This window comes from Salvelinus alpinus, chromosome 9 (assembly GCF_045679555.1).
Source record: "Salvelinus alpinus chromosome 9, SLU_Salpinus.1, whole genome shotgun sequence".
Taxonomy (NCBI): Eukaryota; Metazoa; Chordata; class Actinopteri; order Salmoniformes; family Salmonidae; genus Salvelinus; species Salvelinus alpinus.
Window position 1 is genome coordinate 15351050 of NC_092094.1, and position 23465 is coordinate 15374514.

The 23465-nt window shown below is 44.9% G+C and overlaps 1 protein-coding gene across 3 annotated transcripts; it reads right to left on the reverse strand.

The window, feature by feature from the left end:
- Positions 1-57: 57 nt before the first annotated feature.
- LOC139584376 (zinc finger C3H1 domain-containing protein-like) lies at positions 58-19422 on the reverse strand. 3 transcript variants are annotated; one of them, XM_071416128.1, is made up of 35 exons: positions 18647-19422; positions 17739-18215; positions 17395-17582; positions 15881-16232; positions 15470-15687; positions 15102-15210; positions 14784-14878; positions 14508-14702; positions 14036-14197; positions 13084-13230; positions 12815-12933; positions 12449-12592; positions 12130-12304; positions 11552-11689; positions 10647-11276; positions 10318-10427; positions 10087-10218; positions 9850-9971; positions 9597-9698; positions 9337-9459; positions 8966-9146; positions 8397-8583; positions 7922-8113; positions 7487-7724; positions 7095-7200; positions 5150-5348; positions 4720-4814; positions 4455-4562; positions 4115-4219; positions 3582-3747; positions 2524-2624; positions 2136-2237; positions 1872-1911; positions 1266-1328; positions 58-1123 (listed from the first exon to the last, which is right to left on the reverse strand). In XM_071416128.1, exons 1-35 carry the CDS (start codon positions 19197-19199, stop codon positions 986-988), a joined length of 6312 nt encoding a protein of 2103 aa, XP_071272229.1. In that variant the 5' UTR covers positions 19200-19422; the 3' UTR covers positions 58-985. The 3 variants fall into 3 exon arrangements, with proteins under 3 accessions (XP_071272229.1, XP_071272228.1, XP_071272227.1); XM_071416127.1 differs by having other exon boundaries at positions 12449-12589; positions 15084-15210; XM_071416126.1 differs by having other exon boundaries at positions 15084-15210.
- Between the last annotated feature and the right edge of the window lie 4043 nt (positions 19423-23465).

Here is a 23465-nt window from a genome sequence, read left to right on the forward strand (position 1 = left end):
CCCTCTTTGCCCAAACCCAACCAAATCTTACAAAGCAAATGAAGACAGAACAGAATAAATTAGAAAATAATTTAATATAAACACATTCAATTTCAACATACAAAAACAGTTGAAATACTTTCATCCTTGGCTCCTCCTCAAATACTCTTAACCATTATAATATATTTTTTACAAAAACAAAATTGCACATGAGAACATTTAAACTAATAAATGTTTGACTATCATCGCCTAGTGATGCGTTTAAAGGATCTTCCCCGCTGGTCAACTGGCGGAGAGGAGATCACAGCATTCAGCAGTCTGTGGCTGGCAGTCTCAAAAATAAACGTGTCAGTGATGATAGAGGCCAAATAGAAATACTTATGCAGGCAGCCATTTTGTTGTCACCATGGCTGGCCATTTCATTTTCATGTGGTTACTTTTTTTTTTTTATCACTTAAAACAAATATCGAAATAAACTAGTCATTTATCTCTTCCCTTGGAAGACACTGGAAAACAAAAAGTTACACATACTGTAGATAGCAGCAGCGAGCGTTACTATTGGGGAAAACATCCTTTAAAAAACACTCAAGACAGACGTATGTCAACATCCCTGTCAGGATGTCATAGTCTCAACTCCTCCAACCCCGTACATAAAGGTACAAATAAAAGCCAAATTAAAATTGACAGTACGAGAAAAAAAATATGTAAATTAAAAACAGAACAGCAAAGATGTCACTTAGTTAGCAGGTCTATACTTACGTACATGATGTTAGGTGATAGAACCCTGAGTGCGTGGCCCAGAGTTTGGACAGGGAGGAGGGAGTTCATTCATTGGCTTCAGGGATGACCGAACAACCATCCTGCGTAGGGGCGGACACCTCCCGACCGCCCAGGGAGAGTGCTACTGCGGGAGGGCTGCTAAGACAGCTAGCAGCAGAGTCTGCCCCTATCTGGCTAAACTAGGCAGTGGTCTGGTCTGATAGATTGAATCTAGTTTTTTTGATCCTCAGTGCTCCTCTCCCTCCATTTTGCTCGAGCATAAATTTAGGGGCTCACTTAGACTCACTCCCACCTCTTGACACTTGTCAACAAGTTTCCTCAGTTTATCAGTTTTACCTCCCTCCGCAGCTTCAAACAGCAGGCGCTGGAAAGGGACAGAGAGGAGAGGGAAGGGGAAGGGGGGTAGTTGAACATGCGTGCATTATCTGCCAGGTGGAACAAAAAAGTAGAAACTTTTTTTTTTTGCTGAGGTGTGTGTGTTAGATAGTAACTGAATGGGGAATTACATCTTTCCATAGGGTGGCACACAGTGGAAGGTTTTGCAGGGCTTGCTGATAAAGAAGCCGGACCTACAACAAAGGAAAACACCAAACGGGGGAGCCACATGTCAGTTTAGCAGAGGACAAGGACAAAACAGGAGAAAGAGCATGGAATAAGGTCAGTGGTTTTAGTGACTAGTATAGTTTTTACTCTAATACACCAAACAACATCCAACCATTCCATTTTGTCACCGTGGTCAGATGTAAGCCTTTTAACTGTCATACATTACATTGTGGCGAACACTGATAATAGCCTGTAGGGAAGAAATAGATTACAACAAAATGAAGGGAAGATCATGGGACAGCTGGGTCAAGGTAAATATGCAAAGTGAAACACCGACACACAAGAGGTTGTGACAGCAACACAGAATCAACAGACCAACATGCATCATTTACTTTCCATCCAAACCAGCCCCTGCTGATTTACAGTCCTCTCTCCCTCCATGTCAATATTCCTCTCCCTAAACTATTACCTTCATCCATCCACTCCTTTACCAGTCTATTACTCAACCGTCTCACTGCCCCATCTCACTTCTTTCATTCCCCCCTGCCCACCTACCCCTACTAACTCACCTCGGAGCGCTCCTTCAGTTCCCTCTCCACAGCGATCACTCTGCCGAAAAACACACAGCACAAAAGCCTGTCAGCACTTGAATAGCAGGAATTGCCTGTGCAGCAGCGATTGAAGTCGGACAGAAGCCACAATATGTATGTGAAAAAGTGCATTTGATAAGTGCAGTAGAAGAACAGTGAGAATCCATCTAGAAAAAATATTCACCTTGTTGCCATACCAGCAGCACAAGTGCTGTTCAGCGAAGAGGAGAGAGTTGGACTTACATTTTCCAGTTGGCCAGACAGTTTGGAACGCTACTGCTCAACATTCTGGCTTGGAATTTCAGATGTTCTATGTTTCCATCCTGCCATTCTTGATGCAGCAACCTATACAACAACAAATCAAACCGTCTGCACACTACAGGCCCAAGACAAGAAATATTAGACCCAGCCATAACACTATAACATATACCACAAACAGATAACTGCAGACATAACAGTGACTAATAAACCCAGCAGGCTACAGTTTAACAATAACAATTCGCCAAAACATCATTCCAACGGGAATAGATTTCAACCTCTATAACCTTCTGTCTATGTCCAAGCAAGCAGAACTAGTTAGCTACAATTGGCTCCTAGTTTGTCTGCTGTGTCTATCGAGTGCTTTGCGTACCTCAGGGCAAGTTCAGCATTGGTGGGCATGGTGTATCGTAGTCTCTCCAGGACATGAGGGTGCTGGGTATGAGGCAGACAGCTCAGGTAGTGGGAGACAACCTGAACGAGCACAAGTCCAGAGGTTTGCAAATATGAACACGTTTAAATTAAAGACGCAAACAATGCCACTAACCGACGAAAGTGAAACACTGTCAATTCCTGACAAACATAGGATCTGAGGGGTTAGGTGGATTTCTGGCAGTGGAAGCTGGTGGGGGACTATAGGACAGGCTCATTGTAATGTCTGGAATGGAATCAACGGAACGGATGTGGTTTCCATATGTTTGATACCATTCAATTCTAGTCATTACAATGAGCATATCCTCCTATAGCTCATCCCACCAACCCATAGGCAAACTTTGCAGATCGAAATGAGCAGACATGATTGCTTATTTTACATTTCAGAGAGGCATGTTTGTTCTACCATTATACACTGAGTGTACAAAACAATAGGAACACCTTTCTAATATAGAGTTGCACCACACATTTTACCCTTAAAACAGTCTCAATTCATCAGGGCATGAACTCTACAAGGTGTCAAGCGTTCTACAGGGATGCTGGCTTATGTTGACTCCAATGCTTCCCACAGTTGTGTCAAGTTGGCTGGATGTCCTTTTGGGTGGTGGACCATTAATGATACACATGGGGAACGGTTGTGTGAAAAACCCAGCAGCGTTGCAGTTCTTTACACACTCAAACCAGTGCGCCTGGCACCTACTACAATACCCCGTGCAAAGGCACTTAAAACTTTTGTCTGGCCCATTCACCCTCTGAATGGCACACATACAATCCATGTCTCAATTGTCTCAAGGATTACAAATCGTTCTTTAACCTGTCTCCTCCCCTTCACCTACACTGACTGAAATGGATTTAACAGGTTACATCAATAAGAGATCATTTACATCATAGCATTCACCTGGTCAGTCTATGTCATGAAAATATTTTTTGTACACTGTGTATATTTCTATCAGAACGTTCACAATGTTATTCCCTGCTGAACATGTCCCAGTTACCTACCTTGTTGTGAAATCTGAAGCAGTTCCAGTACTGGGCTGAGCTGAACGGAACCTCAAGCCTAGACGGGACAGTTACTAGACAACGCTGAACCAGGTCTGATAACACCCGGAGCTCTCTGCTGTTGGATGGGCTCCCAGCTAGCTTACTGCTGGTAAAGAGGAGATAACTGGAGAGAGAACAGTTAGACTGTTAGTTGGGTTAGGTCTCTGGGCCCTCCCCCACCTGGATGTGTGGACATGACATTCCTATGGCAGCCCCTCAGAGGATAGCTGCTAACCAACCACACTGTGGTCTGATTAGATTGTCATCCTGATTAAAGCTTGTACTACCTCGAGGCCCTTTTATTTTATATGTGCCTGCTATAATTACTATAAGGATCTTCCAATCTGGCTTGTTAAGTATGGCTTGACTCTGTTCAGACGTGTCCCGTTCACCCCATGGGATGATAGTACTATCCTTATGGATGACAATGGTGGGTGAGAGGCTGAATGCAATGGACGCATGCTGAGAACTTGTTGTAAGACAAGACTCACTCTATCCACAGCTTGTGAAGAACATCTAGCTGCATTACGGCTCCGAGGGCTCTCTCAAATGCATCCATCGCCTCCCCAACGTTACCGTGCACCCACTGCCACAGACTGCAAGACAAGACACCAAAAAATGAAATATTGTCTCACTGTAAAAAATTATTATGATCAGGAAGCCCAACTGTCGTCGTGTCTTCTTGTATTTCTACATTTTTAATAATCTAATTATAACCTTATTGTAAACTGTTACCGATAAATGTTAACGACGGTGCATTGAACTGCCATATAAGAATAAGAGCTGGGCTTCCGTGTAGTGCAGGGTCAGCCGGCATGTCACAATACTTACCAATGGACGAGGTTTAGGTAAGGCATCTGGTGGCTAAGCTGCTCTTTAAGTTGTTTTTTGATAACTGGGCCTCTTAGGATGTCCTCTGTTGGAATACCAAGGATGTACCTTGAAAAGAAGTGGAGATCACATTAATTCATGGTACATTCAACCGTATACCACTAGAGAAAGAAAGCAACTTCGTTTACAAAAAGTCAGGTTGTTTCTGACGTTTTAGGAGTTACAACATTCATTTCTGCTTAAGTTGGAGGAGTAACTGACTAACCGTAGCACATCCACAGGTTGCTGGTCACTTCTCTCCTCGTCACAGAAAGACAGGACGAACCCCCGGAACAGAGGAGCGATGCACCTGGACTTCTCCTGTTCAGAGATACATGAGACAGGCTAGCTAGGTCATGCTAGTAACTGTGTACAAGCAACATGAGACAGGCTAGCTAGGTCATGCTAGTAACTGTGTACAAGCAACATGAGACATTCAAGCAAAAAATGGAAAGGATTCAGCTCTTAAATAGTACGGTAAAATTTCTTGTCAATTGAAAAATCTTCTGTGAATCCTGTGGAGAATGTTAGTTGAGATGACAGAATGACAGTTAAATGTAAATTGACTATGCCTTGCTTAACTGGCCCTAAGGGGATGGCTACATAAAGTTGTATTAAAAAGGAGCTCCAGACAGCCCACTGACAGGGAGACTGACCTGAGCCATGAGGAACTTGCAGGTGTGGTAGAAGACCTCTGCGTTGTGTGGACACTGGGACAGTGCCCGTAGCCACACCCCAACACCCTGCTCTCCATCACCCTTCCCCACGTACAGGCCTGACAGGGCATCCAACAGGGCACATGAATGCGGGCACAGTGCCAACAGGGACTCACACAGCTCCAGGCCTGCATCGTACCTACAGGGTGCAAGTCAGTTTTATTATGTTTTAGTTAAGACTAGCAGAAACATTAGTAGAGTTATGACAACCACAAAAACACACACACACACTAACCTTTTACACTCGTTGGAATTTGCCTATATGGATAGTGGTAAATTGAAATGTTTCTTACAGAAGAAATATGAGCAATTGAAAGAGAACAGTTTGGAGCATTTGGGAAAATGATTAGACCAAAAGGTGAGTACACAGTTTGGCTGAAAAGACTGAATCCAAACATAACACTTGATTTTATGTGCATTTTAAAAGCATGCACTTTTTGCCACATTTGTTGATAACAAAATCAGAAAATATTCTGGATACATTCATTAACATAAGAATATTCCTGGAAAATGTGGGGTAGGTGAAACATAACACAACAAAAAAATAACAAGGTTGATGGAGAGAACTAACTGGTGTCTACAAGTGGCCACACACCTCTCCAAAGTGTTCACAGTTCCTAAGCAATTTCAATGCGCTTATGACAAAGAGTCATTACACTATAAGGTGCTTTGATGAGCTTGCCTAGCCGTGCCATTGAGGAACTAGAACAAGCCATCACACAATTACTGTCGTTTACGCAATCCAGAAACGCGCCACTGTAAATCGCAATCTAGGTCAGGTGGGCGTGGTTTCAAAGCCAGTATGATTTATATTTTTTCTCCCCAATTTCATCATATCCAATTGGTAGTTAATCTTGTCCCATCGCTGCAACTCCCGTACGGACTCGGGAGAGGCGAAGGTCGAGAGCCATGCGTCCTCCAAAACACAACCCCGCCAAGCCGCACTGCTTCTTGACACAAAGCACGCTTAACCCAGAAGCCAGCCACACCAATGTGTCAGAGGAAATGCCGTACACCTGGCGACCGTGTCAGCGTCCATGTGCGCAATGGGAGAAGGACATACCGGCTGGCCAAACCCTCCCCTGCGTCGCCTCATGGGTCTCTCAGTCGCGGCCAGCTGCGACAGCCCAATATCGAACTAGGATCTGTAGCGATGCAGCGCTTTAGACCGCCAATATGAGTTTTATAAGTTATAAAATACTATGTTGCAGTGTTAGGCTTTCACAAGGCAATTCAGAGAAACAGATCGCAATTCTTGTGCGCAAAGAAATGAGTCCTGAGCTCATTCAGGTGCGTGTGACGTGGCAAATGTTCATCACAATAAACACGCTTATTCTGTTCAAAACGACTCAGAAGATGACATGGCGTCATAACCTAACTGTACATCAAACATAGTGATCATAAACGTTGACACTGTATATGACATGAGTTTTATGATTTGGAAATGTTAAGTGCACATTTGGACTCATGGGTGTTTGTCTTGCTTGTATGACATCAAATCAGTATTTATTATAATCCTCAACGTCTTATCTTTCAAAATACATGAAGTCCTCTTTTACAGCATTACCCTCACTCAGACAAGAAAAACATTTTCTAAATTTGCCCAATTAGTCGGAGGGATGGGGGAAACTTCTTGTCGAGTACGGTGCTCAAGTTCAGAACGGTGAAGCACAGAGACTGAGCTCTGATATCATTTGTAGCATGTTACTGTACAGCCACTACGTTCCAATTTAGCCGCTTGTTAGTGCCCAGATCTGCCATTTTTATCGCGTATACGTGTACAAATGTAAAGGGTTAACACCTAGCATGCCCAAACACACAAGCCTGATTTTATTGGGTTCGGCGCGCAAACACACAGCTAGCAGAAAGCCAGCGTTGAGCTTACCTTCCCAGCAGGCTATAGGTAGTGATGAGGTTAGTGTGTAGAGGCAGACAGGCCAGGGTTCTCTCACTGGGAGGCAGAGTCTGGTCTGTGCACTGACGCAGTGCATCTAAAGGGTTGAACAAACCAGTATGACATCAATGCCCCTCTCTCTCTCAGCTGTCCACTACATTTACAAGTCTACTGTGCCAGAAAAACTGAAGCCTAGTGACTGAGCGGAAATAGCACAACTAGAAGCATAATAGTTTTATGTCCAAATAACCTATAAACTACCATGAGCAACTGTGGAAAAAGTCAACATAATTGTGTGAAAAAACTAAGTAGGAAACCTGGAAAAAGCATGGTCAGTTTCTATGTGGGTGTAGCTGAACCCCGTGTCGATGGTGACGGCTCACCTTCGAACACAGCGATTAGTGTGTCAGGCTCTGTGCGGACGTCGAGAGGTGTTCTCCAAGGGAGGGTGAAGGCCTCGATGCTGACCACCCTGGAGGGGTTGGAGTTAGCTGGGTCGTACAGACTGGCCGGCAGGCGGTCAAACTCCGTCAGGTGGATGAAGGACAGCCAGACCAGGCAACGGTCACTTATGGTCAGGTAATCAGCAATGCACCGCTCAGTGACTGACTTCAAGGCATTCTGAAATGAACAGGTTATCGTTCGCCCTTGAGCATCTTGGGAACCTTTTGCATTTTGTATAGCAGTAGCTAATCTAAGAGGTATGAGTTTGTTTGGCCTGATTGCAGCAGTAAGGTGTCATATGGCTTGGAACCGAATATTGATGTACGCAGCTATATTGGTGGCGCTCACGACTGACTTTTTTTGCAGTCTCTTACCTGTAGGATGGCCAGGGCATTCTGTAGCCGGCCTGTGAACACACTGAGTTGGACCCTGTAGAGTAGAGACTCCAATAGCTGGAAGGACAGCCTCTCAGAGAGACCACTAGTCCCCACACATTCCAGCAGGTACTGCAGCAGACGACCACACACATAGTCCTTCCCCTCAAACAAGCTCTCCGTGGTTAGGTACTAGGGAAGGGGAAAAGACAGCGGTTACATCCAGTCCTGCTGATATTCCTCTGTGCTATTTAACAAAGGACTCACTTCTACCTGGGAGACCAGGTGAGCGGTCATCTTCAGCCAATCAATAACATCAAGTGTCCAAGGAAAATAAAAACCATCAGGACTGCGAAACCAAAGGTCCTGAACTATGCGCTCTACAGCCAGGCCTCAGAGATGGACACACAAAGCCCTGTAGAGGAAATGCCCCACAGTAGGTCAACAGAGGGTTTGGTTGGACATGAGAACTTACACTCCACCAGACCTGGTAGTCGGGGGCGTGCTCCACAGCCATCTCACACATCTCCTGCACCTCATCCCTCTTCCCTCGGCGGGAGAACAGAGACAGGTAATAGCACCAGATCTCTGGGTTGTCCCGGTTGTCTTCCAGGGCCCGAGACAGAGTGTTCAACGAAGCGTCCAGGCACTCAGCCGCTGACCTACAAGGAAGCAACATAACACATTATATTGCATATCACATCATATATGCATGTCAATCTCTCCTGGCTGAAAGTGGAGGAGAGATTGACTTCATCACTACTTGTATTTATGAGAGGTATTGACATGTTGAATGCACCGAGCTGACTGTCTAAACTATTAGCACATAGCTCTGACACCCATGCATACCCCACAAGACATGCCACAAGAGGTCTCTTCACAGTCCCCAGAACAGACTATGGGAGGCACACAGAGCCATGACTACATGGAACTCTATTCCGCATCAAGTAATTGTAAAAGCAGTAAAATTAGATTTTAAAAACTGATTAAAAAAAACACAACTTAACACTCCGGAGGGTCTGTATTTGAGGGGCATCCACTTACACTTCTTTCTGGCTGAGGTACTTGAAGGCCAGTTTGATCCAGAGCTGTGCGTTGCGGGGGCTCTCTAGGACACTGGTCTCCAGGTTAGATATGTCGTCAGTTTCACTAATGAAGTAGCGCTTGTCGTCTGGGGTCACACACACATCCAGGGCAACAGACAGACTTCTCTTGGAACAACCGTCTGTGACAGGGAAGGAAACAGACAAACAGCAGAGGTTTAAGGTCAGATCTCCAGTTCTGCACAACTGAAGAGAAGCAATCACTGTTAGTGCTGCTACCATTATCTACACCGCGCTTCAGATGAGCTGTAATTCTGCTTGGAAGACTGGTTTGTTGCTAGGAGATGAGCCTACTGACTAACCAGTTCTCACCGTATTTGACTGGACCAGTGTCTCTACTCTCGTCCCAGCTGTCGTCCCCTGTGTTTGGGCTAGCCTGGTGAGCGGGCGGAGGCCTCCACCTCCTGAGATCCTTACACGTGGTGAAGGGAGGGACTAGACAAAACACAAGTTGAACAAGGCAGAAGGGTTCTAGTCGTGAACATTTTCTAAAAGACATCAACTGCTCAATAGTGTGTTCAACCTTAACTGCTGAGTGTAAGGATAGTGTAGGAATGGTATGGAAATCTCACCATGTCTTTTGCTTTCGTTCACTTTGCTGACGAGTAGAACAGCCTTCTGGTCCATCCCCATGCGATCGTTGTTAGCCCCAAACAGCTGTTTTATATACTTCTCTGAAAATAGTACAACCAATCAACCATTGTCAGTAAAAGCCTCATGTATTTATCATGGAATAGTGAACTATTTGGAATAAATCAATCACCAAGATACATTCTAAGCTCAATGGTATTTAAATATTGCCAGATGGCAGTGTGGTTCTATTACCTGTGGCAACATTGATGACATCAGTAGTACTGCTCTCAGAGCAGCCAATCAGGGCCAGGTTGTACGATAGGATATCCTGGAACAGCTGGTTTCCACCAAAAGCGCAGTTTCTCATGTGCTGCCTAGAAACATAGACCAGATCACCCAAAAGGGAGAGGTTGGTTGGTTATAATGAAACAGACATGAGTCTATATTCACATGCCTGTTTACACACACACACTAGGAGGAAGGACTTACCACTGGCAGTCATCGTCATTGCATGTGCCCGTGAGGTCAAAGCGACAGAAACACGTTTTGGGCGCTACAACATTGCTGTAAGACACAGAACTGAGTGATAACTTCTCCTTGGTCCGAAAGTATGGACTGAACCTGAAGAAAGGGACAAGATGGAAAGGTTTGATTGATGGCAGGGTGTTGTTCTTGGCACGAGCAATTGGGAGCAACCCTAGCAGTGAACCAGCCACCTACCGATAAGACTTAAAGACCAGGAGAGGGCTGCGATACGGTCCAAACGGGACAGGCTTCAGCTCGGCACAGCCTGATTGGGCAGCCATGGTGTCCACATCCTCCGATATCACCTGCACATCAAAGTAATGAACACAAACATTTCAGTCTCTCAACCATGCAGAATAGATGAAAAACATAGTTTTAGACCCGACAAGTGTGCTGTATGCTACAGTAACTGCACATATCAACCAAATAAGAAAACTGTCAAGACAGCATTTTTTAAACCACAACAAAAGGGAATTTGAATTCAGTGTTTGCGAGGCCAGTTAAAGTGATATATTATGGTTTACCTTCCCAGAAGGGGGTTTCTCAACAGTGCCTCCTAGCGCCCGTAGTTCCCCCAGCAGCAGCTCTCCCAGCCTGGCCTGCTGCTGGTCCCTCCTCTGCAGGGCCTCCACCTCTAGCCCCAGGAACAGCTCCCCGGGCCCCGAGGCTTTAACCCTGACTGGCTTGGCTGGACTATCCTTGACCAGCCCAGTCCCACCAGAGTCCAGCTTAGGCTTGGTGAAGGAGCCGGTCTCTCTGAAGGAGCGTCTACGAACACTCCGGGCCGAGGGCCTGGCTGTGGCGGCAGGTTCCAAGTCGCTCTCCTCCGTCTCGGTAGGGTCTTCGCTGCTGACCAGGGTGAGTTTATCCTGGGTGAGGTCATGCAGGGAGGGCTGGGGCAGGGGGAAGGGGCTGGTGGGGGGAATGCTGGGGTGACGAGCCCTGGGGAGAGGGGTGGAGGCGGCCTGGGGTGGAGGGGGTTCAGGGACCGCCCCTCTGTTGTGGAGGGCCTGGGCCTCCTTTAGTTTCTGGATCTTGAAGGCGTATTCTGACTCCAGCTGCTGCAGACGCTGCTTCTGGGCAAGGAGGTCGGCGAAGTGCCTTTCTGAGCCGCGGGGAGCGACGGAGACTTCCACACACAGACGTTTCACAGGCTGAAGAATGGAGGGTGGGCAGACAGATGGTTTAGAGAACTCTGGCCTTTACTTACAGCTGGTTGGTGTTTGGTAGAAAGGAAATGGGAATATACATTTTGAAACAGAGGAAGTGTTAGAACAATAAGTCCAATAAGAGTCATTTTCCGCTTCAAAGCAATTTATGATGTTCCCTAGTGGACATGTCCTTGTTGAACACATTTCTGTGCTTTATCAATCAACAAGGGCCCTGGCATGGTATAGTGTGGGTCGGTAAGGTGTGGTACGGTGCTCACCGAGGAGTGGCTGATGGCCGTGCGTCGTTTCTGACCGCCTGGCTTTCTGCCTGCGGCAGCCTGGGCCTGGACCAGCACCTCCTCCAGCTTCAGGCTGTGGTTCTTCTTCACTGACACGCGGTTCTGAACACGATGAACCTACAGGGTGGAAACATACATGGCAGATGTTAAAAGGGTGGTAACAAATGAGATATATACATACACACATATCTCATCAGAACCTTGGTTAACTGAATCAGGTGTTGAGTGAAAGCCTGCACACCCAGTATCACTCCAAGGAGGAGTGTTGGCATGACCACACCTGCTATATACACTTCCAAGGCAACGGAAAAAATAACTGAATGAAATGTCTTGTCCTTTACAGACATTCCTTTAGCTTGGCATTTTCCCAAACATTACCAGGAGAAACAACTCCTATTCCATTATTCAGCTTCCACTGACTAAAACCCTCAGCCATCCGACTCATTGCTATAAACATGGCCACCCAGGCGCAAATACCTCGGCTAGGAATTTACTTCACAGCTCATTCCCATTGAGTTTCATTCCCTCTGGGTTCCTTCCTGGCTCTTAACTCCCACCTGTTCCTGGAGTCTGTTGAGGAGAGTCTTGTTGGCACTGACTATCTTCTCTGAGGCCAGGAGCTGTTCTTTGAGCTTGGCCACTTTGGCCTCAGCTGCCTTCAATGCCTCCTCCTTCTTCTGCTCCTGCTGTAAGAGCTGCCTCAGGATGGCCTCATCCTTCAGGAGCAGATTCCTGAAAGGAGGGGTAGAGTGAGAGATGGAAAACCATAAGTCCAAGTAATTCCCTAATGTGAGACAATTACTTAATATACCATTGTGTTTGGGCATCAGCCTTCATCTAGGTGTTTTTTTTCCTTCTGGTGTTTGAGGGCCTCACCCGTGTTTGGTCAGCCTAGTCTCTGCCTCGGTCAGCTGCAGCTCGACCGCTGCCTTGGCAGCGAAGTCCACATCAGGCTCAGAGCCTGCAGGAGAGGGCACACCTCTTGGACTGTGGTCCTTCAGAATCTTCTGCTTCTCCCTACTTACATCAGACAACAACAAAAAAGATTGTTTAGATTTCAGTGAGTGTAGTCCACTCTGTTCCATCAGTGACATTTTAAAGAAATATCCTCTCTCACTTTGGTGCCATTAATATTGCACTGAATTTTAATTAATCGTTAATGAATTTCCCATCCATAGACAATGCTTGGGTGGAAAAACTATATCTCACTTTGTCAGACCATTCTCTTAAAAAAAAATATACCTGGCTATTTCTTCTTTGAGCAGCCGATACTCCGTCTTCTTCTCTTCAGATAGAGCCTCCGGCGTTCTGCCTGGCTTGTTCTCCTTCTCAGGTCCTGAAGTCGGTTTGGGTTTCGCTGCCTGGAAGTTGAGAGAGAAAGAGCATTACAGCCCATCACCCTTTAACCACATACAATTATTACACATCTCAAATTAGGATTCTGCCATTCATATATAAATTGAGAGGTCGTCCTCAGAGGCCAATCTGTTGGGACACACACATGTGCGTACCTCTGCGTTCCTGCGTGCCTCCTTGATCATGAACTCCAGGCCTCCAAAGACAGACTGTGTCTGTGTAGAGCTGCTGCAGGCCTCCATGTCTGAGTCACTGTCGTCTGAACCGTTCAGTTGTACCACCACCGCCTTGTGCCGTGGGAGCTGGGGAAACAATAAAACGTATGATTTGAATTGGCCATTGTGATGAATGGGCACCGACTTCACAACTCAAAATCAATTAATCTCAAAATAGGAGTGCCAATCTAGGATCAGGTCACCTCTGTCTTATTATGATCTGAAAGGCTAAATGTATCCTATATTAGCCCCCCTACTCTGAGAAGCTTTGTGAATACGGGCCCTGGGATGCAGTCTAAGGTGAGCTTATTGTACATGGGTGAGAAACCAGAGCGCTCTGGGAACATAGCTGAGGCCGGGTGTCATTGGGCACACGTGCTGCTGTAATGTACTGTCTATGGGAGCCCACCTGTGTTGCCTATGGCAGTATCAGAGTGAGTGCCAACTCATTGTTCTCATAAGACAACACTACATGGAGTTACTGAGCACCTAGATACCCATGGCCTCCAAAGCCCTGTTTTACACAGTTCAGCTGAAAAAAAAGTAGAATGTCATTGTTGGAAAATATGACTTTGAAGTTCAAATATTTCAAAATAGCATATTTTAAAACATGTTTTCAGCACATGCAAGACAAGACAGTTTTCCCATTCAGAGAAGAATCATTCACAAATCCACAGACATTTTCTGCATATTTCAATGAGTGTTTGAAACGGTTTGGAATATAGGTCAACAAATGAACTCTATTCCAGAAAATTGTGGTTGAAAGAGTGAAAGCTCTTCAGGACGTTAACGAACGTGAACTATTTGGATCTCTACGGTTTCTTTGCCTGGCTAGGGCAGATATGTGGTCATCACTCAATGTTTTGATTTCCTCCTATGGTATTATTCTTACCATCAGTGGTAGCCTGGGAAGGTGGTGCCCTCGGCTGAACTTGTTGCTCCATGGCTGGGGTGCCGTGTTGAGGCTGACCACACTAGGGTTGCTCCTGGGCACTGGTTGGACCAGACTGACCAGGAGGGAGGGAGAGGGGGGGCTGCTGTCAAGGGTCATATCCTACAGAGGAGAAATACATTTTTAAAGCCAGATTCACCAAGTCCACTGTTCAAAGACAAAGTGCTGCTGTAGAACTGGAAAATGATATGACTGAGTTGCCCATCTGATATAGCAGGGTACCGAGATAAGTTTGAACATTGTTTAACACTTGTAAATTAACAGAAGAGTGAAAAATATGCATCTTCTGTTGAGACAAATTAACTTTCCAGAGGATGACTAGGACCTAATGGAACCCTCCTCTACTCCTAACACTATACAGATAACACAGGCATGTCACTTTGTCCTCCTGTGGAGCCATCTAGTGTTATACCTCGGGCAGTGGAACCTTCTTGTTGGCCATGGACATGAGGCAGGTCTCTCTGAGCAACATCTCCTCTTCCTCTTCCTCGTCAGCGAAAGGCGGCTTTGGGGGAGGCTCCAGCTCATCCGGGGGTGGGGGCATTGGGGGTAAGGGTGGAGGGGGCGCAGACGGAATGACGGACAGGAAGCGTGGCTGTCCCAAATCCTGGAAAGAAAGAAGCTTGTTAGTTACCCCTATAAGAGATGCATAGAACAGTTCTTGTTTAGAGTTTGGGGTGGAACGTACCATTCTGCATTGAGTGGGGGAATCCATACGGAAAGGCATAGGCATATGACTGAAGCATCCTGGGACCTCAAATGGATCATGTACTGGAGAAGACGCTGAAAGAGAAAATAACTGAATTTTAGACAAATCAGATTCAGCCGTAGAAATAAAACTGTCAAACATTGCAATAAGAGGCCTGGATTGATGGCCATGTGCTTAGCTATAAACAATCCTTTCAGCATGTTGGATGCGTTCTATAAAATCACTTCAGATATGTTCAATAGTGCAGTGAGTGCATCGGCAGGTGAGCTGGTTGCTCACCTGGGGAATTGGTCTCACTATCTGTATCCATGGCAACCTCGTCGTAGTTGTCGTACTGGTAGAGGTTCCCTGAGGTGTCCAATCCCTGTTTACCAGAAGACTTCCTGGTGTGGTCGCTGTCCTTGGACTGAGATTGAAATGTGTCATTTGTCTGTCTCTCACATTTTCTCTTCTTCAATCATGTTGCATGTCCATGCTACTGACAGTAATATAGGAGAGCTCTATTCCAATAGAGTTAAGAGAAAGAACCCCTCATACCACATTGCAGGTGTTAAGCAGAGTCTATACAGTTTAAAAAAGGTTCATATATAATTGAAGGAATCAGATAACCTAAAAGGAAATGGCTTGGGTGTGGGGCAAGGTCTTTCTCTCCCTGTCCGTCTTACCTTGCTCCGGTTGCGCGGCGGCTTAGACCCGCCCACCAGCTTCATGAAGCGGTTGTACTGCTCGTCCTGATTGGAAAGGTCCCGGATCTTGCGGATCTCTTCCTCCCTCCGGCGGCGTTCTTCCTCCTCCTGTCTACGCTGCTCCTCCTGGTCTCTCTCCTGTTGGAGCTTCCACGTCCTGAGCTGCTGCTTTCGGAACGCCTGCTTTGCTGCTGAGCCTAGGGGATCAAAACCCATTTACTTTACATCACTAAAATACATATATATTCACAGAGATAAAATGCATTATTAAAATACACAAGAACCAAGATGTGACCAATATTTCCAAAATCAGAATGTCATTGTGATGGAACGCTTGGTACCAACATAGAGGACAGTTTGGATCTGAATAAGCAGAAAGGCCCTTCTCACCTGGGCTGACTGTCTTCCTCCCTGGATACCCCTTAACCGGAGCTTTGCCCTTCTCCGCTGGAGGCTTTGCCCCAGCCTTGGTCTTCTCCTGGGGCTTGTTGGCCAGAGCTTTGGCCTTCTCCGAGGCAGCAGAGGCAGACCTGGTGGTGACTCTGCCCCTCTCTGGTGGTTTGGCACTGGAGGAGCTGGATGTCTTCTCCTGGGAGGGCTTGGCCTTGGTGATCTTATCTTTGCTCTCCTTCATCACTTGCTGTTCTTTCTGCTGCCACTTCCTGCTGGCTGACTGCAGGGCCAGGAGACGCAGCTGCAGCTCAGACAGGTCCTCATCTTCATTACTCCCCTTCACTCCAGGCTGCAGAGAGACAGAGGAGGGCCGGATAACCCAGATTCTAACTTGACATACACACAATTCAGACATTGTGTCAGCGGACATTTGGACAAACGTTCAAAAGAGCTGCAAACACACATCAAGTTAATATTTGTGCCTTGAATCACTTACTCTTGATCCATGCCTTAAGGGGATAGCTCGAGATTTTGGCTATCAAAAAAAAAACGTACCTAGAGTCAGATGAACTCATTAACCACGTTTCGATTCTCAGTTTTTTATGCGAGTAAAGTCATACTGTATAAAAAATAAAAAAAATCACGACAGCTGTAATGGAAACAGGAAGTGTCGGTCCAATTTAAAAAATCACGACAGATCAGTTGTTTGTTCGACATGGTAGGATTTACGTCGGTAAAATGTATTTAGCTAGAAATGGCGGTGGAAACGCCTATATGCACAAATATTGATATAATAACCATCCTATCGAAGTCAACATGGAGTCAGACGATGATATGGCGTGAGGCCCTCCCACTACATCTCGGAAACCATGCAGTTTATTAGGCTACAGATTAAATTAATTATAATTCACCACCAAAAGGTGCCAAGACCAGAGTAGACACATTTGCTATTTAACGCAAATGTTTGTGACAAAACAATCGGTAGAGTTGAAAATGCGATGGAAACACATTGAAGTTTACATTTTTATTCAGTACATGAAAACTTAAGCGAGAAAGTACATTTGGTGTGTACTACGTCATCACACACTGATTTTTATCTGCAACAAGTAAGCTTGGTGAAAACACTACTGGTGGGAAAATGAACATATTTTCTTTATGTGGATTTTAGAATAGTCGCATGAAAATCTGTCGCCAATTGGATGGAAACCTAGCTACAGACACCATTTTTCTACCTCTGTGTGTAGTTTGAAGGAAGTTGAAGTTAGTTTCTGGAATTACTAACTAGTTTTAGCGCAATAACTGGAAGTCTATGAGATCTGCTAGCGTTAGCACAATCAGCTAGCTGATCCCATAGACTTCCAGTCATTGCACTAACGCTACTTAGCAATGGCTCCAGAAACTAACTTCAACTTAATTCAAACTGTATGCAGAGACATAAAAATGGTATCCACAAGTTCACTTGACTCTGGGTAAGTAGAAAAAGTTTTTGCCTTTTTTAAATAGATTCATACCTTGACAGGGGATTTAGTAGAGTCCTCTGATGATTTGCTGCAGCACACACAGCAGACTTTTGTATCCTTCTCACCTTCTTTCTTCAGGTAATCTGATTCCCTGCTACAGCAAACACAACATATTTTTGCTTCCTTCTCCCTCTCTTTTTTGTCTGCCTCTTTCTCCACACCATCTTTTCCCTCCTCTCCTGAAAAGACAGAACACAACACACACAGGGTGTTAACACTGTGGCTAATAAAACAATACATTATTTATTATAGTCGAGTCAAATTTGCTTCACGGTGTTGCCACAGTTTGTTACCACATTGCTGCAGTGTTGTGTTATATAGTGGTTGTTACACACCTTTGGGAGTAGCAGCCGGGATAGCAGCTGGTTCAACTTGACCTTTTTCCACGTCACTGTCCTCCGTCTCTGAGTCTTTCTTTTCCGTTTTTGTTTTGAGCGCGTCAATTTCTGCAGGAGTGAGGAGTTTCTGACGTAGAGGTTTGAGATTGAACGCCTGAAAACCCCTTTTCTCCTCCATCTTCTCTGGGCCTGACGGGTCCTCTGCAGCGGCTTCATTGGGAATACTGTTAGCGTCGAGTAATGGCTCGGTTTGGGGAATACTTGCAGAGACCTCAGACTCGTTCTGAGCAGGCAGGTCTTTGGGCTTCAGAACCAGGTTCTCTTCTTTTCTAATACATTCCAGCTCCAGCTGAATCTGCTTGTACTTGGTGAGCAGGTCCTCAAAACTCTCGTCAAGCCCATTCTCGATTTTGGCAACATTGTTGTTGTGCATCTGTTGGTTTCTTACCTGATTCCTCCCCAGCATTACCTTCTCTATGGTCGGGGAGTGAAGGAAAGGCACGATTATGAGTTTGATGAGATGGGTAGGCTACAGACTTTGACCCTAATAGAAAAATGTATTTCAATCCAAAACCCATTTCCAGCTCAATAACACTAGGTATTTTGTTTTTGATTAATAAAAAAAAGTATTAATCAATTGAGCCTTGATGATAGGGAGGGGAATGCTGTGTAATGATCAAAAGTCATTACAAAATGGCAGATCTGTTGTTAGTTAGATGCATTATGACTACACTGAAATCGAAGGCCTATATGACTACACTGAAATCAAGGCCTATTCAAGGCTAGAAGCTACAACCAGCCAAACAAATGTTACAATGTGTAGTTACAATGTTAAGGTAAAAGCCTAACAAATGTATCACACTTTACAATTACATAGATGTCGTGAGATGAATGCCAAAGGATACGTTTGCTTCTCGAGGGAGATTCATTCTTGTTACTGTGATTCTCCCCGGGCCCATAACGACCAGGGGGAGGCCTACCAGCCTCTCTCCCTCCCCCACACCCGTCTCCCCAGCCTCCTCGTCCCCAATCCCCGCGACCGTCATCTAGTTTCCCCCGGTGCCTCAATCGATCCAGGGCTGTGTGACTTCGTTCCCAGAAACTGGAACGCGGGCTCTGGTCACAGCGTGGTCCCAGTGGCGGCCGGTCGGGTCCACTTGGTCCGCCTTGCTGTCTGTGGTTTGCGGTAAAGCCGGAACTGTGCGAATGAGGTCCGCGGTTGTATGGAATTAAAAGTTGAAAATCTGTAGGCTGGCTACCCACGACAGGTAGTACATTTCGGGCCGGTTGTTTCAATTTTCGTGTATTCCGTGAGGAGTTGCTGTTATTCATGCTACTAGGCCTCTTTTTACCCTGCTGCTGCGCAAACACATTTTCCTCGGTGTCATCATCGCAGATCTCTCCGTCTTCGAGCTCCCCTTCTTCTCTCGGAGACCGATTGATTGACTTTGAATCCATTGTGTAGTCTAATCGAGTGTGACAGTAGTTCGATTAATACGTAGACTCAACATATGTTTATAATTACAAAATTGGATTTATAAATCGGATGTTATGTCAATATTAACGAATATAAAGCTTGTTCGCTAACTAGCTACGCTCTTCCTCTTTCCCCTTCTGCCCCGCTGATCTCGCGATACTTCCCATTCCACTTGAACAAAGATTCTTCTTCTTCTATGAGATCATTGCAGTCCACAAACAATCGTTTATGTGCATGCCGCCACCTATTGTGCTGGAAAGTACGATCAATCATGATCTGCCCAAATCTGTTCTACCATGAAAATATATATATTTTTTAATTAATCCATACTAACTTCTACCACATCCTCAAGACCCTCCCCAACAATTGGCCGAGCGTCGCATGGGTTCGGCTCCATTGTAAATAAGAATTTGTTCTTAACTGACTTGCCTAGTTAAATAAAAAGGTTAAAAAAAAAAATAAACCTACCCCATTAAACTTTATCTACATCATGCTGAAACACGCCATCCTTATGATTGTCAACAACCATTTCAACAGTAACATTTTTGTTTTACTTTTATTTAACTAGGCAAGTCTTATTTACAATGACGGGCCTACCCCAGCCAAACCCAGACGATGCTGGGCCAATTGTGCGCCGCCCTATGGGACTTCCAATCACTGCCAGTTGTGATACAGCCTAGAATCAAACCAGGGTCTGTAGTGACGCCTCTAGCACCTTAGACCGCTGTGCCACTTGGGAGCCCATCTGTTAACCCCAATATCTCTTTTGCTGTCTCAGTGGAGGCTCCTCAGAGGAGGAAGGGGAGGAATAAAAATGGTAAAACATTTTAAAAGTTATCCTTTTCAGATTAAACTATCCTAAATATAAATCACATGGCACCAAATAATTAATTAAACCACACTATTTTGCAAAGGTCTACAGTAGCCTCAACAGCACTCAGTAGGGTAGCACCATGGTGTAGCCGGAGAACAGACAGCTTCCGTCCTCCTCTGGGTACATTGACTTCAATACAAAACCTAGGAGGCTCATGGTTCTCACCCCATACCATAGACTTACACAGTAATTATGACAACTTACAGAGGACGTCCTCCAACCTATCAGAGCTCTTGCAGCGTGAACTGACATGTTGTCCACCCAATCAAAGGATCAGAGAATACATCTACTACTGAAAGCATAAACTACAGCTAGCTAGCACTGCAGTGTGTAAAAAGTTGTTGAGTAGTTGACTCAAAGAGAGAGAAAGACAGTAGTTGAACAATTTAATTTATTCCAAAATGAAGGAGAAGCAAGAGAGAAATAAAGTGTCTTTTTTTTCACTTTCAGCTTGACTTACTTAGTTAGCAAATGCAGCTAGCTAGTTTAGCCTACTGAAAAACCCTGCTCAAACAGGGATGCTATGTTAGCTAGCTGGCTATGACTTTCCAACAACACTGGAACTCTTCCAAGTCAAGGTAAGCTTTTGGTTTGACTAATGTTTTGCCACCGGGGCCTGCCGGTGTAACTCCTTACAGACTGTACACTAACATTACTGCATGATTGTAGCGGGTTTACTAACAAGTTAGTTATATTAGCTATGCTGACTATGACGTTACTTTAGCTAATATGGTGACAACGATGTAAGCTGTATGTAGCGGTTTGCCTAGGTTTGGCTTTTTCGCCTGGTCACATAGAGCTGATGTGTTGTGCATTGAAGTCCACAAGTGAAGGGACATGGTGAGAGGAGGAGAGTGCATAGATGCGAGAAGTAAAACAACGTGGCTGCTATGAAAGTGAACTGTGTTAACACGTGATCAGTGGTGTATTCATTCCTCCAATTCTGTTGAAAAACATTTCTTAAATGGAAGCAAACGGAACAAAACAGGGATAAACATACCCGAATTTGTCCAATAGAAACTTGTTTGCAAATGTTAGACTAATGATAGGGAAAATTTGAGAATCATGTAGTAGCCTAAACTTATCGCTTTTACATTGAACTGGGTTAATGAAATATGAATCCAATATGCCGTAATAGAAATAAGGCCATGCTCATGAAATTTTTTGGGGGGTCTTCCCTCATCTTAAACGGCACTGACCACCACTGGTCTCCACAATAACCTTCAACCTGGCATTTCTGCTTTCCACAACCCAAGTAATATTGTTAACACCAGCCCGACATTAGGTCCACTTACAACAGGAGCAGCCATGGAAGCTCCATCATTCCACACTGTAGTTCCACCAATCTGTCTTACAGCCTCTGCATACGATACATCAGGTATTACGGCTCAGGAAAAGACCCAGATGCAGACAGTTCAAATAATGGACGATTATTATATAAACAGGGGGCAGGCAAAGGACAGGTCAAGGGCAGGCAGGGGTCGGTAGTCCAGGGCAGAGTCCCTAAGGTACAGAACGGCAGGCAGGCTCAGAGGCAGGCAGAGGTCAGTAATCCAGGGCAGTGGCAAAAGGTACAGAACGGCAGGCAGGATCAAGGCAGGCAGAAAGATCAAAACCGGGACAGCTACGAAACAGGGGCTCAAGAAAACAGGAGTACAAAAAACACGCTGGTAGGCTTGACAAGACGAACTGGCAACAGGCAAACAGAGAACACAGGTATAAATGCACAGGGGATAATGGGGAAGATGGGGCGACACCTGAAGGGGATGGAGACAAGCACAAAGACAGGTGAAACAGACATCATGACTAATTCTATACCTCTGAGCCTCTCTCTGCTCCTGGCATCCACCAAATGCTGCACTATGCCCCCCCCCCCCCAATTACAACACCTTCACATTGCTCCCACATTCACCATAATCATGTTACCCTCCACATTTGGCACATCTTTTCCTTTACATTGAACAGCTACATGTCCCATTCTTTAGCATTTAGAACGCTGCAATGGGGATGGGACAAATTCTCTGACATTGAAACTAAGGAATCCTACCTGTATTTTCCCAGACATAACCTTCTCAAACCTCAGCAGCATCGATAGGCTTTCACTTATTTGACCTTCTTTCCTACTGATCAACCTTTTGGTCTCAATCCCTATTACTCCCTTCACAAGGTTTTGGCCTTTCTAGGGAGTTTTTCCTAGCCACCGTGCTTCTACACCTGCATTGTTTGCTGTTTGGGGTTTTAGGCTGGGTTTCTGTACAGCACTTTGAGATATCAGCTAATGTAAGAAGGGCTTTATAAATACATTTGATTTGATGTTCTTCAATATCATCTATGGACATAGATATCGGGACTCTAGTGATGACTCCCCTCAATCTAGCATATCCACCGGGGAACGGTCTTTTACATTTTCAGAATCTTCTCTTGCCGAGTCTGGCAACCACATAATATTAACAATATACAATTTCCAATGAACCGAGCTAATTTGACTTCACCTACCTCCTTCTCTACGGCATTAGTTAGTCGGACAAGATCTAAGTAAGGCCCTGTGGTCTCATTAAAAACTAACACCCCTTTCCAATCCAACACATCATTGCTCTTGCTTCCTACCTTGGCACTCTTTATGCTTTCTTTACTAGACGCTCCACTGCTTTCTGTATCACAATCTCTCTTCTTCCCGTCTTTCCACTACCGACCATTCGGTTCCTTGACCCTCACCCCTGCTCCATACCATCAGAACGGACACCCATATTGTTCGCATTCCAGCACAGCTGTTGCTTCACCAACTTTTTCTCCGTTTCGTCCGCACTACTCCGCGCAATATGCTAATTAACAACATTTAACAAAACTGCAAATGGTTTAAAGTGGCAATCAGCAGCTGCTACAAAAATTGTTGCACTTCTAAATTAACAGTGGTGTAAAAATACCCGAACCTTAAGTAGTTTGAGGTGTCTGTACTTTACTATTTATATTTCTGACAACTTTTACTTTTACTTTAATACATTCCTGAAGAAAATAATGTACTTTTTACTCTATATACTTTCCCTGACATGCAAAAGTACTTGTTACATTTTGAACAGGAAAATGTTCCATTCACGCACTTAAAAAGAGAACATCCCTGGTCATCCCCTGCCTCTGATCTGGCGGAACACTAAACATATGCTTCATTTGTAAATTGTGTCTGAGTGTTCCCCTGGCTATCCGTAAATAAAATAAAGAACATGTCACTGTCTGGTTTGCTTAATATAAGGAATTTGAAATGATTTATACTTTTACTTTTACTTTTGATACTTAAGTATATTTAAAACCAAAGACTTTGAGACTTTTACTCAAGTAGTATTTTACTTTCATTTTCTATTAAGATATCTTTACTTTT